We start from the raw sequence: 16,866 nt of genomic DNA, 5'->3' as shown, positions 1-16,866 counted from the left end.
TTCCACTGAATGTTGAAATGAGATTTTAGACTAGGAAAGAGAGTCACAAGAGATGATTTTTTTTCCCTTATGTTTTTCTCTCATAGAAAGTTATGTTTAAAGTATGAAGGATGAGCTGTGGAGTCATGACTGGAGAGTAGGGAGAAGCAAGAGAGTTGGATAGTCAGATTTGGATCATTCACCTTTTCACTATGGGGTATTGTTTGTCTTTCACCAACATAATCTATAGTGATTGGTCTGCTTTTTTTAGGGCTTTTTTTTTAAGAATGATGTTGTTAAACATACAGTATATCTGGTATGATGTGGAGAGGAGTCACAATTTTGTCCTGATGTTTATTTGTACTGTCTCAAAAAAAATCAACACAAAGGTATAAAATGTCCATGTCTGAAATGCTGCAGGTTGTACTTGGCCACTTGTACTAAATGTACACAACTGTGAGTGTGGCAGCAGTGGACATTGCACTTTGCTACTGTGTATACATACTTAGTACAAGTGACCGAGGATGAGTTTGTACTTTATGTCATTCCGAATTTTAAAAATGGATATGTAATAAAATATTGATTTATTTAAATTATTATTTATTTCAGTTATTAGTGGCAATAAGCCAGAATTATTCCTTAAATTGGTTAACTATGCAAAGTATTAGACTGCTCCCTGCAAGCAGCATTCATTCCTTTAAGACTGGGGAAAGTGTTAAAAAGAATATGCAATGGAGTGATTTTTAATGGACATTTTTGTAGTAATATTTTTATGGTAAGATTTAATATAAAGTGTTTAATGATATTCAGATAGATTTTATTTTGTATGCTATTTCATTATTTAGAAATGTGCAGAGTAATTTGGCTTGACATGCTGATAGTACGAGAAATTGTGAATTGTAACTGAGAGAGTTCATTGCTTTGGGGTAAAGTATTCTTAAGAAGATGAATAGAAGAATGAGAATGTGCTGTTCTATTTGTTTCTGGGCCACAGTTTTAGGTTCTCAATACCTACATGTTCTTTAAGACCTGAACATGATCTTATTTCATTGCCAACATGTGGTACTTTGACAAAGGTAATAGGATCACTGTTATAGTTGTTACTATGCCTACCCAAGGATAACTCTGGTATATCTCAGAGTAAGTCATTTGAGGATGTGCTTCCACACAACGTGTCTCATGTTTTAAATTATTCACCCACTTCCTCTCATGCCTGAGAACAATAAAATGAAGGGTTAGGCTGGAATGATACTAAACTTAAGGACTGACTGATTGAACAAAGGTGGCATTGTCCCTTCATGCCTCAACCAGGACATAAAAAATGCGTGATCTTTTAAAGCTTAGTACAATTAACAGTTGTGAACCCTAATATGTTGGATAAATCTTTCAGATTCAGTACATCTGTGGAGTCAGCAGAAATTCGATATATGTTGTTCTTCCCAATGCATGAAGAAAATGGTGTGAAACAATCTCACTTAACATAAGAATAAGCTTGAAAGGGTGCAAAGAAGATGCCAGGACTTGAGGGACTGTTATAGGGAGAGGTTGGGCAGGCTAGGACTTTATCCCTTGGAGTGCAGGTGACTGAGAGGTGTATAAAATCATGAGGGGCATAGATAGGGTGAATACATGCAGTCTTTTTTTCAAGGAAAGGGAACCAAAAACTAGAAGGCATAGATTTAAGGGGAAATTGAGAGGGGAAAGATTCAAAAGGGACCTGAGAGGCAACTTCTTCATACAGAGAGTGGTGCCAGAGAAAGTAGTTGAGGCAGGTACAATAACGATGTTTAAAAGACAGTTGGATAAGTATATGCATCGGAAATGTTTAGAGATAAATGGGACAAGCTGAGGCAGACGCCTTGGTCGGCAAGGACGAGTTGGGCTGAAGGGCCTGTTTCTGTAACGTATTACTCTATGACTAGTATAATTAGAAACAGGAGTAAGCCATTTGGCCCATTGTGTCTGCTCTGCCATTCAGTGTGATTATGGCAGATTTTTTTTACCTCAGTGCCACTTCCTTGCATAAGTCCTTAATTCTCTTAATATCTTTATATCTTAATATCTAAACCTACTGATCTCATTCTCGACTCTACTGAGCGGCTGAGTTTCCACAGCCCTCTGAATAGAGAATTCCAAAGATTCACTCCCCTCTTCATGAGGAAATGCAGGACAGAAATTCTCATCCCTGTCCTAAATGGCTTATCACTTATCTTTAGACCAACTTCAACTGCTTACCATCCTACTATTGGAATAGAGCAAATAACATTTAAACAAATTATCAGAGTGCATAGATTAATTAAACAAAATTGTGAACCATTTTGTGACATAAAACCAGTCATGCAGCAAACACAACATTGCATTTCTAGTAATTGCAGATAATAGAATCTTAAACCGTGAACTTGTATTTAACTTAAGGCACTTTTTGTTTTCTTCTAGGTTATTTGTGGCTGGGATTGGATTTTTCACCCTCTGTTTTATAATGACCTCACTTGGTGGACAATTTTCAGGCAAGAGATTGGGAGACTCGCCCTTTGGCATCAGGCAATTAGGCATCAAACCAGAAGGTAAAACCACATTTACATTACATGTAAATACAGATTAATCTATTGACGTGTGATATTCTATATAAGGCCAGTGTCAACACATTGTTTTAGTATCTGACATTGACTTTTTATGTCCAATTGTAATGGAATTGTTTATTCCAGTGTCTCACATATCACATCTTCATACGTTGAACTGTATTGAGTTGCAATGCTACTTTGCATTGATGTGCACCCAATCCACTCTGCTTCAACGTGAAAGTAATTGAATAACTTACTAATTAATTACCTTAAGGACTGGTAGAAGGTACACAATCCCATGTATTTTTTTTTGCAGAATACTGGTCAAGTCCCTTAAGCAGTGGAAATAATTTCAGTACTGCTATTTGACCAATCCATAATATCTATGATATCAAAGCATACATAATATTCATTTGATTCTTACCATAGCAAGTTGATCTTTTGACCTGGTGTTGTCCTGCAACTCTGCCTTGAGATTCATATAGGTTTCTCAACTGCGCAAATTATCAATGCAAACCTTTTCAAATGTCAAATACTTTTGAGAAAGTGTTATCTCTCAATGTTTCATAATAACTTTGTAGATGTTAGCTGGTGGTCTCTATCAATATTGATGCAATGCATTCTGACATCATAATAAATTATGTATAGTTTTGACGGATGCCTTTCATTATAGTGTTTGAAAAATCAAGCTGACTTCCATTTTATGTGTACCTATGTCATCTGCTTTGGACTTTTCCAATTTTGACAAATTTTGCTATGACATGAAATGTGTATTTTGTTTTACATTCATAGTTTGAATCCTCAGTGACAGAAAAAAAACATGCAAAAAGACACCTCAACATTAGTTCGAAAAACAAATCTCATCAAGAAATTTACCCTACACTAAATTGACCTATGGATTCAAATAATAGTTGCAAGCAAGTTGAGCTTTGATCTCACCCAGTTATAAAGTTATAATACCTCATAATACAGGGAAGTAAGCAATTCTAAAATTGCACTAGGGCCAACAAGAGCTGGGTTATTTATTTCATGTAATCAAATGCTGAAATATCAAAATTAATACACAACCTCCAATGGGAAATTTATATGAATTTTCTAACTCAAGAATGTAAAAGCAGCAATATTTTTTTTCCAGAAAAATATGAGGAAACATACCAATCTGTATTGTTATTGTCATGCACTTCCAATAACCATACCTCTTAGGTTCCATTGCATTTTTCATTTTCAGCATACATTTTCTGTTCCACTGTATCCTTCCTTTGCCTGTCAGTCATAAAAAATATAGCTATCAATTGCACTTTGATTAAATTCGCTACAATGAGCCAAAAGTAGCTAGAAATTAGATTGTGTACAGCCATTTTTTAAGTGTTATGCAATTCAATTTCCATGAAAAAAAACGTAAATGATAATAGTGGAAATTTGTGACTTATAGTGTGAATTGCAAAGATTGCAAGTTTTCATTTATGTTTCTGCCATACATCTGTATTGTGAACAGAGGATTCCAGATATGCACAGTTGCACTCATCAATTTGCAGTGCTTGCCTGGAGGTGTATTATGGGATTTTTATTCATATTGGAATGGCCTTTTTGTGCAAAATCAGGCCTCTGCAGTTCCTTTTCAATTTAAAGGAAACCTTCTCGAGCAAGTCCCAACCACAGGGAACCCAACTCAAATAGGGTGCTTTAAATTATTAACTTTACTCCCCCCATCCATGTCCTCCATCCCACCAGCTCACTACCTTTGCCTGATCTTTCCTGACCTCTCTAGCAACAATTACCCTTCTGTAACAATAGGTGATTGCAGCTCTTCTTCTCATCAAACCCCACCCCTGAATGGTGGCTGCAGGCCACCACACTTCCCAACCAGTGGCAAAAAGTAACACTTGGCCCAACCTTCCCTTCTGATCCTTGACATTCCCCACCACTCTTAAGACTTTCTGCTTCATAAATCATGCCCTGCCCTTCCCTCCCATGTGAACCCAACCTTGGCACTAGACATAACTGATATCATTTCCAACTCTGCAGTGACACAGAGAATGACTGTAAAGCCTTATAAAACTGATTCAGTAATGTCCAAAATCTTGAACTCCTTGTGCTATTGCATTTCTAAATTGCAGCTCCGTGGCCAAAATGGTTGTTGGTCAGGCATGCTGTGAAGGTTTAACAGATCTGTGCTGGTGCTGAGGAAATCCTAAGCCATGGTATTTTGCTGCTATTCTCCACAATATCACCTACCTGATGACTTTGAAACTGGGTTTCTCACTCGATGCAAAATCCTGCCAACTCTCCCATTTCTGTTCGTTTACAGACATTTCATTTTTATTCCTATTCCTGTTGTTTCTTTATGCTTTTGCATTCCTGCAGTTTATTTCAAAGCAATATAAGAGGAGGCCATCGAGTATTTCCTTATCCTTTCATTCCAAAACAAGAACTATAAGCTGAATGTGGTTGGTTATTTATCATGATATAGCTCAGGCCATTGTATCTGCATTTGCATCAAATCTCCCAACTCTCTCTGCAATAATGATATCAATCCCAACTTCTCCAATCTCTCCCTCTAACTGACTCCTTCATCTCTGATACTACTGTAATAAATACTTCCAAGGCTTGATATTCTTCATAAGGTTTGGTACCCAGAATTGACTATTCTACTCCAGCTATGGCTTAACAGTTTTTATAAGCAAATGTTTAGTGTAACTACCATGGTTCAAAGTATATACTTTTATTTAAAACATAGAACATTACAGCACAGTATAGTCCCTTCGGCCCACAATGTTGTGCTGACATTTTATCCTGCTCTAAGATCTATCTAACCCTTCCCTCCCACATAGCCCCCTATTTCTCTATCATTCGTGTGTCTATCTAGGAGTCTCTTAAATGTCCCTAATGTATCTGCCCCCACAACCTCTGCCGGCAGTGTGTTCCATGCACCCACCACTATCTGTGTAAAAAAAAACTTACCCCTGACACCCCCCTTGTATCTTCCTCCAGTCACCTTAAAATTATGTCCCCTCGTGTTATTCATTGTTGCCCTGGGAAAAAGTCTCTGACTGTCCACTTGATCTATGCCTCTTATCATCTTGTACATCTCTATCAAGTCACCTCTCATCCTCCTCCTCTCCAAAGGAAAAAACCCTAGCTCATTCAACCTATCCTCATAAGACATGCTCTCCAATCCAGGCAGCATTCTGGTAAATCTCCTCTGCATCCTCTCTAAAGCTTCCACATCCTTCCTATACTGAGGTGATCAGAACTGAACACAATACTCCAAGTGTGGTCTAACCAGAGTTCTATAGAGCTGCAACATTACCTCGCAGCTCTTGAACTCAATACCCTGACCAATGAAGGCCAAATAGAATACAGTAAATGCTTTAAACCCTTTAAAATCCTAAATCAGAGTCTCAAACATTGCTGAAAGATGTTTCTATGGTCAAACGGCATGATTCAAGAAGAGTCTTCTCTAGTGTTATTCACAGAAACGCATCTTAGTTAGTTAAAGTGCATGGTGTATTTTTATTATAATTACTGACATTCAGAAGGCAATTACAATGAAGTGCACTAAGCACTTTAAATAATTATAATAAGCCTCTTGGTTCGGTTGGGAAAGTATTTTAAAAGAATTTCTGATTTGGGGCATTTGTGCAACAGTATAGTTTTACTGAGCAAAAAACAAACTGCTGGAGGAACTCGGTGGATCGAGCAGCATCTGTGGTGGCGAAGGGACATTAAATGTCATGATGCAGGGTCAAGACTTGAAATGTCAACTATCCCTTTGACCATTTGGGATGGCATTGAGAACCTCATCCATTCACTGAGAGTATGCAGAATTCCAATGTAAACAGTAAAAAGAGTGCACCCAAGCTACCTAAACAATTTCTCCCTCGGGCATGGTCTGCTCCTCCTATGGCAGATTCTACTGGTCTCACAGAAATTAGCTATATCCCAGCAGTCCTGTACCTTCTTCAAAATTTTATAATATAATTTTTGGATACCTCCTTCTGCTTTCATGAGTTCTTAGTTCTAGAGTGACGCAAAAGTGGAGGATGTAATGGCCAAATTAGAATATAATGCTAGGATGGACCTTTTCTGAGTGCTGCTTGCAGTCACCCAGGCTGATTGATGTTGTACCACTTTCAGAGCATCAGGTCAATAACTGAGCTGAGAAACAGTTAAATAGATGGGATTGGTTTTGGGAGGTATTGAAATAAGTAGTTCAGTCAACCCTAGGCCAACTCTTTCTTAAACAATAATAGGTGTAATGGCCTCTTTAAAGTATGCCTCTCAAGTGTATCACATTTATTTATCTCTACCAATTGATTTAATGAAACAGACCTCAGATGTAATGCTTTATTTCTGATTAATTTGTAAAAACAAGGCAGCACCAATAGTTAAACCATATTTTCATTACAATTTATTTAATTTTCTGCCTGTCACTTCGATAATGCATTGACGATGTCTGTTCATTAATTTCTTAATTTTTGTTTTGGACATGTTTACTCTTCCCTTTATATTTCCTATTACTAATATTTCAACTTCTCGTAAACACCAGTACTGTCTGATTTTTCTATATCCTTGTGCAGTCTCATTATTTCTGGCTTTTAGTCTTCCTCTTTCTTTGAGAACCAATCTTTTCTAAATCTTTCTTTTTCTTTTCACACCACAGAAATGACCTTTCAAATTTCTTTGCTTTCTCTTGACTAGGCTATTTAATTGGAGGACTGTTGTTTATAACTGTTGACTTTAACCTGGTTGCAAATGGAAGAGATGTCTAATTTCTGATTATACACATAATTTACAATTCGCCATGCTGTATACACTTCACAGAATTATAGAAAGGTTATTATTCAGTAGAAGCCATTTGGTCCATTGTGTCCATGCTAGTTTCAAAAAAGCTACCCAGCCTGATCCCATCACCTACTTCTAGACATGGTAGCCCTACAGATCATGATTTTTCAATCACATTTTAAATGTGTTGAGGGTTTCTGTCTCTATCACCTTTCAGGCAGTGAATTCCAAACTCCTATTACCCTTTGGATGAGAAAAACTTTTCTCAGCTCCACTCTAATTCTGCTCCTGTTCACTTTAACTCTGTGTTCCATGGTTTTTGAACACGATGCTCAAAAAATATAGTTCTTCCCATTTGCTCTGTTTAGACTCCTCGTAATTTTATATATCTTCTCTCTGCCTTTTCAAATAAAACAACAACTTACCTAATCTTTTTCCAAAGCTAAAATTCTCCAGTCCTGACACCATCCTGTAAATCTTCTCTGTATACTTCGAGTGCAGTCATATCTTTCATATAAAATGGTGACCAGGAGTACTCGTGTTCTAGCATAATCTCTTTATATTTTATTCCTGAGCTAATGAAGGAAAACATCCCTTGTGCCGTTTAATCACCTTATTGACGTGTCCTGATGGTTTAAGGATCTGTGAACTTAAACTCCAAACTCCCTATTTTTTCCTTACCTCTCGGCATCCTTGCATTTCTTAAGCATTCCCTTGTTACCTTATCTCACATTTCACTGGCTTGAATTCTATTTGCAATTTTTTTACCCAACTGACCGGACCATCTATATCTCCCTGCAGCTTAAAGGTTTATTTTGAAATATCTTGATGCTGCTGTAACCCGATGATATGAAATTCATTGTTAACTTCATAGCCAATTCTCGTATTTTCATGTGTAAATATTTGTATCATGGTCCCTATATTAAAGTCTAAATCATATATGTATGGGACTTGAGTACTGAGCCTCCTGGACTCTCAAGGCCAAATATGCACATTTGTTTTCCTTCTGGTCCCTTTCGCTAAATTTTCTGTCTATTCTTTTCTTGCTTGCAATTATATTACTCCCACACACTGTTTTTTTTTCCTTCAGGCCTGGAAAGCAGTAATAAAGCAGCACTAAAGGGACAAAGGGAATATAGAGAAGCTGACAGGCACTCTGCTGTGCTAATTATCAACACAAAAGCAAATCTAGAATAGGATTCACCTTTAATACATAGAGTAAGTTAGATTCTGTTCCTTTGATCTTCCAGTTCCAGGTGTCTGAGACTGATGTAATGTGGGGCAGTGGAGATCCAGATATCAGTATTGTTGCAATCAGGAAAGCATTAGACTGAAAAGTGCCATGGTAACAAGGAAAGGGGCAATGGCATAATTTTTGTTCATTATTTTGCTATAAAGGCGACCTAGAGTAAACTTAAATTTTGAAAATCTACATTAATAATTCAAATTTCCGGATCATTAACCGCTGACTGTACAATGTTACACTCAGGGAGTGTCTCTATCAGTATATGTGCAGCCTGAAAACAAGGAAGTGCCCGTTGGCCTCATTATAACCCTTAAATTTATGTAAATATATTTAAATATGTACCACAATCAATTCCCTGTATAATCCCATCGGCACCATCTTTGTGTGCTGCTGGTCTTTTAAAAGCAAACATTGAGTGGCTTCTACATTGATTTAGTGTAAAGAAAATGCATTCTTAAAGCTGAGGCTGACTGGTTTTGGGAAAGCTGTTTTTTTCTCTGTTTTAAGTGAAATATTAATACTTCTGCAATAGTTTGATTCTTCTATTAAAGGATGAGATGAAATTCATTTGCAGCCCTCTAGCCTCAGCATTGCTTTTGCTCCCACTGGTTATTCCCCCTAACTAACTACACACATGTATATCACATTGCTGTCATGGATTTTGATTAATAAAATTCTATAAATTGTTGTGGCCCACTTCTCCACCTCCCCTTCATGAAAGAGTCTCTGCTAGATGTGTGTCAAATGGAATTTGCCCAGTGTGTTTAATCTTGAAAAAGGACAAGGACAGTTTCACTTGGATTACCCATTTACAATGATGCAGACAACTGCTCATTTTGTTAGAGAACAAAATCTACAGCACAAGTTTAGGGTAAGGGGAACATGATTTAGTGGGAATTTGAGGAAGAACTTTTTTCACTCAGAGGATGGTTTAAACCTGGAGTTCACTGCCTGAATGGGTGGTGGAGGGAGGTACTCTCATCACATTTGAAACGTACTTAGATGAGAATTTGAAATGCTACGGTATAGGAAGTTACGGGCTAAATGCTGGGAAATGGGAAAGTGCTTGATGGCCAACATTTACACAATGGGTGAATGGGTCTGTTTCCACACCATATGATTCAATGAATTACTGCTTCTGACATAGGGATAACACCACAAGTTAGTAAAATCATGACTTCCCTTTGTTGTTTTGCCTAAGATTTATGAAGTAACAATCTTTAACGGAAAAAAATAAAAGAATAGTGATCACAGGACTGCCATCACAGAATGCTAAATCTGCCTTTTAACATAATATTAGTTGTATTGCCTTAAATTATATTACTTTTAAACTGTATTAGTTATATTCAACATTTTAACCCTTAAAACCTAAATGGGAATAAATTTGACAGTTCCCAAAATTACCAATGGGTATTGTGATACTTGATTAACATGATTGTAATGCAGGCAGCATGTCAGTGTGTACTGCTTGCTCATTTCAATAGTTTAAGCCTCCAGCCAGTGCCTCTGATTAGCTGGAAGCATCAGCAGGGGGCCAAATCGTGCAAAGCCAGGCCCAGTTCAAACTTGCTTGCATTGCTTAAAGCTAGTCTGCACCTCTTAAAGGATTGATCTCCAGTGGCAACCTGTAAAGGATGTGTGGCCTTTGCTTGCGGATCTCTAGGACAGGATGATGAAATGTAGTCAGCTCTTTTTGAATAGATTGCCTTGGTGACCACCCTTCTGCAACAATGGACGGCAAGCTTCAAGCAATTACACAGTTCTCCAGTTCCAGCCTGGGTTACGCCAGATGTGTAGAAGCTCATTGCTTCAAACACTTCAGTGTCTATTTGCAGTGCTCTCGATGTTATTTTCTGAGGTTGCAGTTGTGTTAAAAGCCTTCCACCACATCCTCCATCTTTTCCACAGCTTGTCCTATTTAGCTGTCTGGTCATTCTCCTAGACATGCTGTCTTCTCAGGGGAAATTCGAGTATTGTATCTTTGTCTGGAAGGTTTGTGAAGAAGGCTTGGTCAGCAAAACATCTTTCCTGTGGATTTACGTAACTTGTAACTTGAAAAAGCTATAGTAAAAGCTAAGCACAGAATCACGGTGGCAGGCAGAAAAAGAATTAACTGGTAATTAATCTCTACTTAGTGATGAGTCTGTTAAATGGCATTGATGGAGATTCCTTCTTACTTGTTCAACAAGGTTAAGAGTACATCAGCTAGAACTTGGAGCTGCAAAGGACAATACTAGCATCAAATCAATCTTGTTTACTGACTGATCTGCCGGCTCTATCTACTCATGACAGATGTACACCATCAAGTGCTAACTCTCTTATACATGTGGTGTCTCATCTGATATGCTGTACAAATGTGAGTGCTTTCTGTAGACACCATTTTGAAGCCCTACTGAGAATTATAGAGTCCAGAAAATGAAGACTAATAATTCTAGTTTCTCTCTATAAATGCTTTGGGACATTTACAACAGAAGTGTAAATTGTGTTCTTAACCTAACCTGATGTTTTTTTTTAATCACGAGAGTAACAGAGGTATTTCTGGAGTCAGCAGGACATGTTAACACGATGCCTTGTCTCTTTGGAAGCTAGGTCACAGATAGATATCAGACTGATAGAATAATGTCCCCCCATTATAAATTTCTTCAATTTCACCTGAAGTGCCTTCACTCTTTTTATTTACCCAATGAAAAGACACCAGTTTGTGCCAGTGAATTCAGTGTAAGTAAAGGGTAATCTAATGGGATTGGCTGTTGTTAAAAGGGCACAACTATTACAAAACTGAATCATAAAAACAACGGAAACTTGCATGGCTAGAAATTCATTCACACAGCTCCATAGAAACAGACATTGTGCTGTTGAAAGTCAGGTTAACCCGAGAGAGAGGTTCTTGTGCACTCTTCTGAGAGTCTTAACAGTGTTTGGTACATTTCTTCTTGTCTAAAACATCCACAAATGAGATCAATAGTAATACAACATGAAAAATTCTTCTGCAGAGAGCTTTTCAACCTCATTGGTCGAAAAAAAAGTTTTTGTTTATTCACAGAATGACCAGGTTTTGCTAACCCTCTTTCCCCTGTAATTGTGCTTTTTAAAGAGCCAACTCTGAAACTGCAATCTTTGTCCCCGCTAAGGTCGATGATCTTTTGTGACCTAAAATCCAACATTACATGGCTACTTCTCTCATGTACATCTGGCCCACAGTCACTCTCCGCTTCCTCCGGATTGTTCAAGGCTGCTGCTGCTGATCTTTGCCACATCTCACAGTTTGCTGTATTACGGAGTTCACTCAAATTCTATAGTCAAGGATAGAAGGTATCTTCTACTTTTCTGCAGCCCTCAAGAGTAGGCAGATGGGGCATTAGCATTTCCCTTCACTTTTCTGAGAACTTTAGTGACATGGCTAAAATTTTTGCTTCTCAACATCCAAGGTGTCTGAATTTCCATGCACAAAAATCATGCCTCTTGCAGGCGTTGTTCTTCACTAGCAGATCCAGGTCATTCTTGTAGTACCCTTCTATTATTGCAACATTCATTTATTGTTGTCACACTTCTTGCATCTGGAAGAATGTTGCTTGTTTTGTGTTAGCCCTTTTAAGAGCTGGCTCCAAAGATTGTACCTGGCATGTGACACTGAGAAAGATAAGAACAAGCAACAGATCAATGGGAAAGTTGTGCCAAAATCAGTAATGTGAGATTCAATGGGGCATTTCATAGGGAAATCTTGTTCTCTGTGATAGGTGAATCTCTCAGTTGAAGTCCTCCATGTTTATTCAAGGTTAAGATGATGATGCTGTTTTAGCATCAAATAAAGGTGTGGATCAAATTTTATGCCACCAAATTAAATATTAAGGTTTATTCTTTTTAACCATCCAGTCCATGTCATACCTAGCAGTCATGGAAAACCCTAAATGTACTGATGGAGACAGCATGGTCCTTGTTCAAGGACAAATGGTATGGAAGAAAGGCAGGGAGTGAAACTGAACACTATCATGGTCGATATTAACCTAGAATGACAGATGGTTATCTCAGTTTAAAGGTTTTCCTATCTTAAGGGTCATCACGTATGAAACAAAGAAACATTTCTCCATCCTTCAAGTTCCTGAGTTCTGCACAGATGGGACAAAGCCAGCAAGGGTTTATGAATGGAAAATCATGTTTAACAAATCTACTTGAGATTTTGAGGATATAACTAGTAGAACAGATAAGAGAGAACCGGTGAACTTGGTGCATTTGGACCTTCAGAAGTCTTTTGATAATGTCCCACATAAAAGGTTAGTATGCAAAATTAATGCAGGTGGAATTGGGAGTACTATATTGGCATGGGTTGATGTGGGGAATTAGAGAAAAGAAATGAATACATTTTGTAATGAGTGGGAGGCGGTGACTAGTGGGATGCTGCAGGAATCAGTGCTTGAGCTTCAACTATTCACAATCTAAATGATTTAGATGAGGGAATTAATGTGACATTTTCAAGTTTGCACATGATACAAACTGGGGTTGGGGTGGGAAGTGGAATGAAAGCTGAGGAGAATACAGAGAGGCTGCAGTGTGATATACACAATTTGGAAACAAATATCTTGATTCTGAAAACAGATTATTATCTGGATTGTGTTAGATTGAAAGGTAGGAGGTGTAATAAGACCCAGGTGTCCTTGTACACTTACGCCTGTAGGCAAACATTCATGTACAGCAACCAGTTATTAAGGTAAATTATATGTGGGACTTCATTGAAAGAGATTTAAGTCCAGAAGCAAGGATGTCTTGCTGGCACTGTACACGGCCTTGAAGTTTTGTGTGAGGTTTTGTTCTACTCATCTGAGGAATCGGGTGGGGGTTGGGGGGGATGGGAGGGAGAGGTTGATGGGCGTGTGAAGAGAATAGGTTGTATGGAAATAATGAGGGGAATGAGATTGATGGGATTGCTCTGAGAGCCAGCACAGCTGAATGGGCTCCTATGAAATAGGGAAATTTAAGAATATGAAGGACTGCAACAGAAGTTCACTTGCAGCTGTGTTGTGAGACTGGTCCTCCTTTCCCATGGCTGCCCAGTTGGGCTTGTGGCTGCTGAGATGTGGGGCACCCTCAGATTAACAGACACTTACTGGGGACACTCCAGCACATTTCTTGTGTGCTGAGGGGATAGGGAAAGGAATAGGAAATGGTTCAATACGGCAGGGATGTGTTTTGTGGTGGGGGTAGTGATAGCAGGCAGCACTGGCTGAAGATGTGAGGGATTGGGGGGGAAAAATTGTTCAGGCGTTGGGACAAGGATGTGGTGGGGTGGAATAGCAGCAAAGGTGGGACGGTCCCAAATGTGAGTATCATACAGGCTGGAGATCGGAATGTGTTGGGGTTGTGGGATGATATTTGTCATTGAAGTGAGAGGTGCCAAGGATGAAGGCAAGTTTTTTTAAAATTAAAAAGCAGGTCTTCCTGGTCAACACTGAGGTAATAAAACTTACTTGTTCCTTGAGTGCCCAATGACATTCATCCCCAGGACAATGTGGTCCAAGCTTCCCTGCAATGCTCGTATCATCACACGCACCCCGATGAAGGATACACATCAGGGTTACAAGGGTAGCTCAAGGCAGGATATGTCTGGTCTAATTTCCTGATTGGTGTGATTCAACCTGGAAATTATTGCATGCACAGCTTACTCTGGGTTAAATTAACCCCCAGTTACAAACTACTGACAAAACCTTGTCATGCAGTATAATTTCATGATGTTTTTAGTGATAATTAATGTTTTTTGATAATATTGCAAATGTGGCTATGAAATGTAGTCACCATTATAATGTGGGAGGTCTGGCAGCCAACTAGCACTTTGCAACTTTCCATAAACTATAGTATTACAATGACCGGATAAGCTGTTATTTTCAGTGATGTTGAATGATTGGGCAGCACAATGGGGACTACCCCGTGCTCATCTTTGAAATAGTGCTAAGATAGTCTTTAATTTCTACCTGAAATAGCAAGATGGAGCCTCATTTTAACTTCCAGTCTAAAAAATAGTAGGCACATTTGTGAATCATTCATATCCTGATTGAATTGTATTTTGTATTGGGTATGAAATTTCAATAATGTAAACTGCCCAACAAGTCTAGAATGCAATAAAAACAGAACATTCTGGAAACACTCAGGCGGTATCTATGGAGAAGTAGAATTGTGTCAGTAAAAGACCATTGACCTAAATATTAATTCTGTTAATGTAAATGCTGCCTGACCATTTTAGTATTTCCAAAAAAATTCTCTTTTCTTTTCAAATTTTAAGTATCTGCAGTATTTTGTTTTGGTATTAATGTTTATACTGCAACTTTCTGAGAAAGCAAATTGTGAACTAATTGAAATCACTGAAAGTTGGGCCTCTTGCACCGTGAAAGGTCTTTTTGCAGTAGTTCACTGCATTGCACCCATCTGCATCTTTTCTGAAAATCGCCCTTATTCTTAGGAATTCAGAGGGAATCGGAGATCCTAGGCCAGTGAATGCTCTACCATGGTTATAAATATGGAACACTTTTGTGATTCTTATTTTGAACCTTTGGATGACAGGAGAGGAAGTTTTAATAAAAAAAAGTCTGAACAAAATTTAATTGCTTAAAAAGCAATTTAAGTGATTTTGATCAGTGCACAGTTTGCTTTCTAAGAAATTTGCAGAATACCTATTTTGTTTTTTATGTATGCTTCATTTCATCCATTAATATGCAATTACCATCTACATTTGTACTCTAATTTGACATTGATTAAGTGTGACAAAAGTTGTTACTTTCAAAGTGTGAAAGATGGAGAAATAATGGTTCTTAATCAATAATTCCATATTTTTGGACCTTGTATTCTAAAATAACACATAACCATCGATGTGCCTTATAATGAAGCAATACAATTTTAGGTTGTTAGTGTATATAATGCAATGATACCTCTTCTATTAGGCACAGTAGTGTAGCGGTTAGCGTAATGCTTTACAGCGCCAGCAACCCGGGTTCAATTCCGGCCGCTGTCTGTAAGAAGTTTGTACGTTCTCCCCGTGTCTGCGTGGGTTTCCTCCGGGTGCTCCGGTTTCCTCCCGCATTCCAAAGACGTACGAGTTAGGAAGTTGTGGGCATGTTATGTTGGCGCTGGAAGAGTGGCGACACTTGCGGGCTGCCCCCAGAACACTATACGCAAAAGATGCATTTCACTGTGTGTTTCGATGTACATGTGACTAATAAAGATATCTTTCTATAAAGTTGGAATAGGTTGCTATGTAACTGATGTGCTGTTTTCAAAAGGAGAAAGACGTTTGTTCACTGAAAATGGAGCTTAATTATAATAGCAATCAGAATACCACCAATACACAAGCCACAAATATTAGCCCCCAGCTTTCTTTGTAAAAACTTAGCCAAATGTCAGGTTTGTTGAATATTTCAGCTTAGTTCTTACAAACAGCATCTTTATGTAATTTCAAAACAAGTTTACAATATTCACCTTTAAATTTAATTGCTTTGGACATTTGTGTGACAATAAATTGCAACGCTCTGCAATCAGATATTTCCTTTCCTCTGAATCCATGTATCTATAAGGGCTTCAGATATCGATCGATGAAAATAATATTAGTTTCCAAATTGCCAATGTTTTCAATTAGGACAGCAATGCTACTGTAGTTATATTATCATCTTGATTCTCCTTTCTAAACTTTGTAGTTAACAGGAATCAGTGGAGAAAAGTAGAAAATAATGGTACACACTTACTACATACTTAATTTATTGGCCTAATTGCAACAAATAACCAACCAGTTGTAATTGGACATTTCTTGATAAGACCAGACAAATGTAAACATTTGCTGCCTGTAAGTTTACATTTTTATTTATATTTGTCTAAATTATGTTGAAGTGGTTTGTAATGCATTTTGAATGATACAAATGAAAATTTGCTATTTTCCAGCCAACTTTTCAGAGTCAAATTATTATGCAGAGTTTGAGGTGTGGGTGGCACACTAATTGTTAAAGCAGAAAATTGAATATAATTTAAAGGGATGGGATAATTAAAAGGATATACTGACAAAAATAATGGAAATCTTTGGAAATGAGCAAAATACCCATGGGAAATCTTGTCAACATTGAAGCAGAGGGACAAAAGAGAGGGAAAGAACACAAAAATTAATTGAAACCCAAGATATGGTAATCAACTCAAATCAATATATGAAATAGATTTCTGAACCTGAAGTAATAAAGCCATTTCAATTTTAAAATGTCCTTTTAAAGAATACTTTAACTGGCAGCTGTTCTTAATTAATCATTCCATGTCAGAGGAGGATTAAGT

The 16,866-nt window shown here is 37.8% G+C and overlaps 1 protein-coding gene across 1 annotated transcript in view; it reads left to right on the top strand.

Moving 5' to 3' along the window:
- LOC127580118 (alpha-1,6-mannosylglycoprotein 6-beta-N-acetylglucosaminyltransferase B) overlaps nucleotides 1–16,866 on the top strand; it is a 577,216-nt gene that overhangs the window by 747 nt on the left and 559,603 nt on the right. The window contains exon 2 of the mRNA XM_052033330.1: nucleotides 2,416–2,543. Coding sequence (XP_051889290.1) covers nucleotides 2,416–2,543 — 128 coding nt within the window. The remainder of the gene's footprint in view (nucleotides 1–2,415; nucleotides 2,544–16,866) is intronic.

Source organism: Pristis pectinata, chromosome 18 (assembly GCF_009764475.1).
Source record: "Pristis pectinata isolate sPriPec2 chromosome 18, sPriPec2.1.pri, whole genome shotgun sequence".
In the NCBI taxonomy this organism is placed as follows: Eukaryota; Metazoa; Chordata; class Chondrichthyes; order Rhinopristiformes; family Pristidae; genus Pristis; species Pristis pectinata.
The sequence above is the reverse complement of the archived record's forward strand: the minus strand, read 5'-3'. Positions and strand labels throughout refer to the sequence as shown.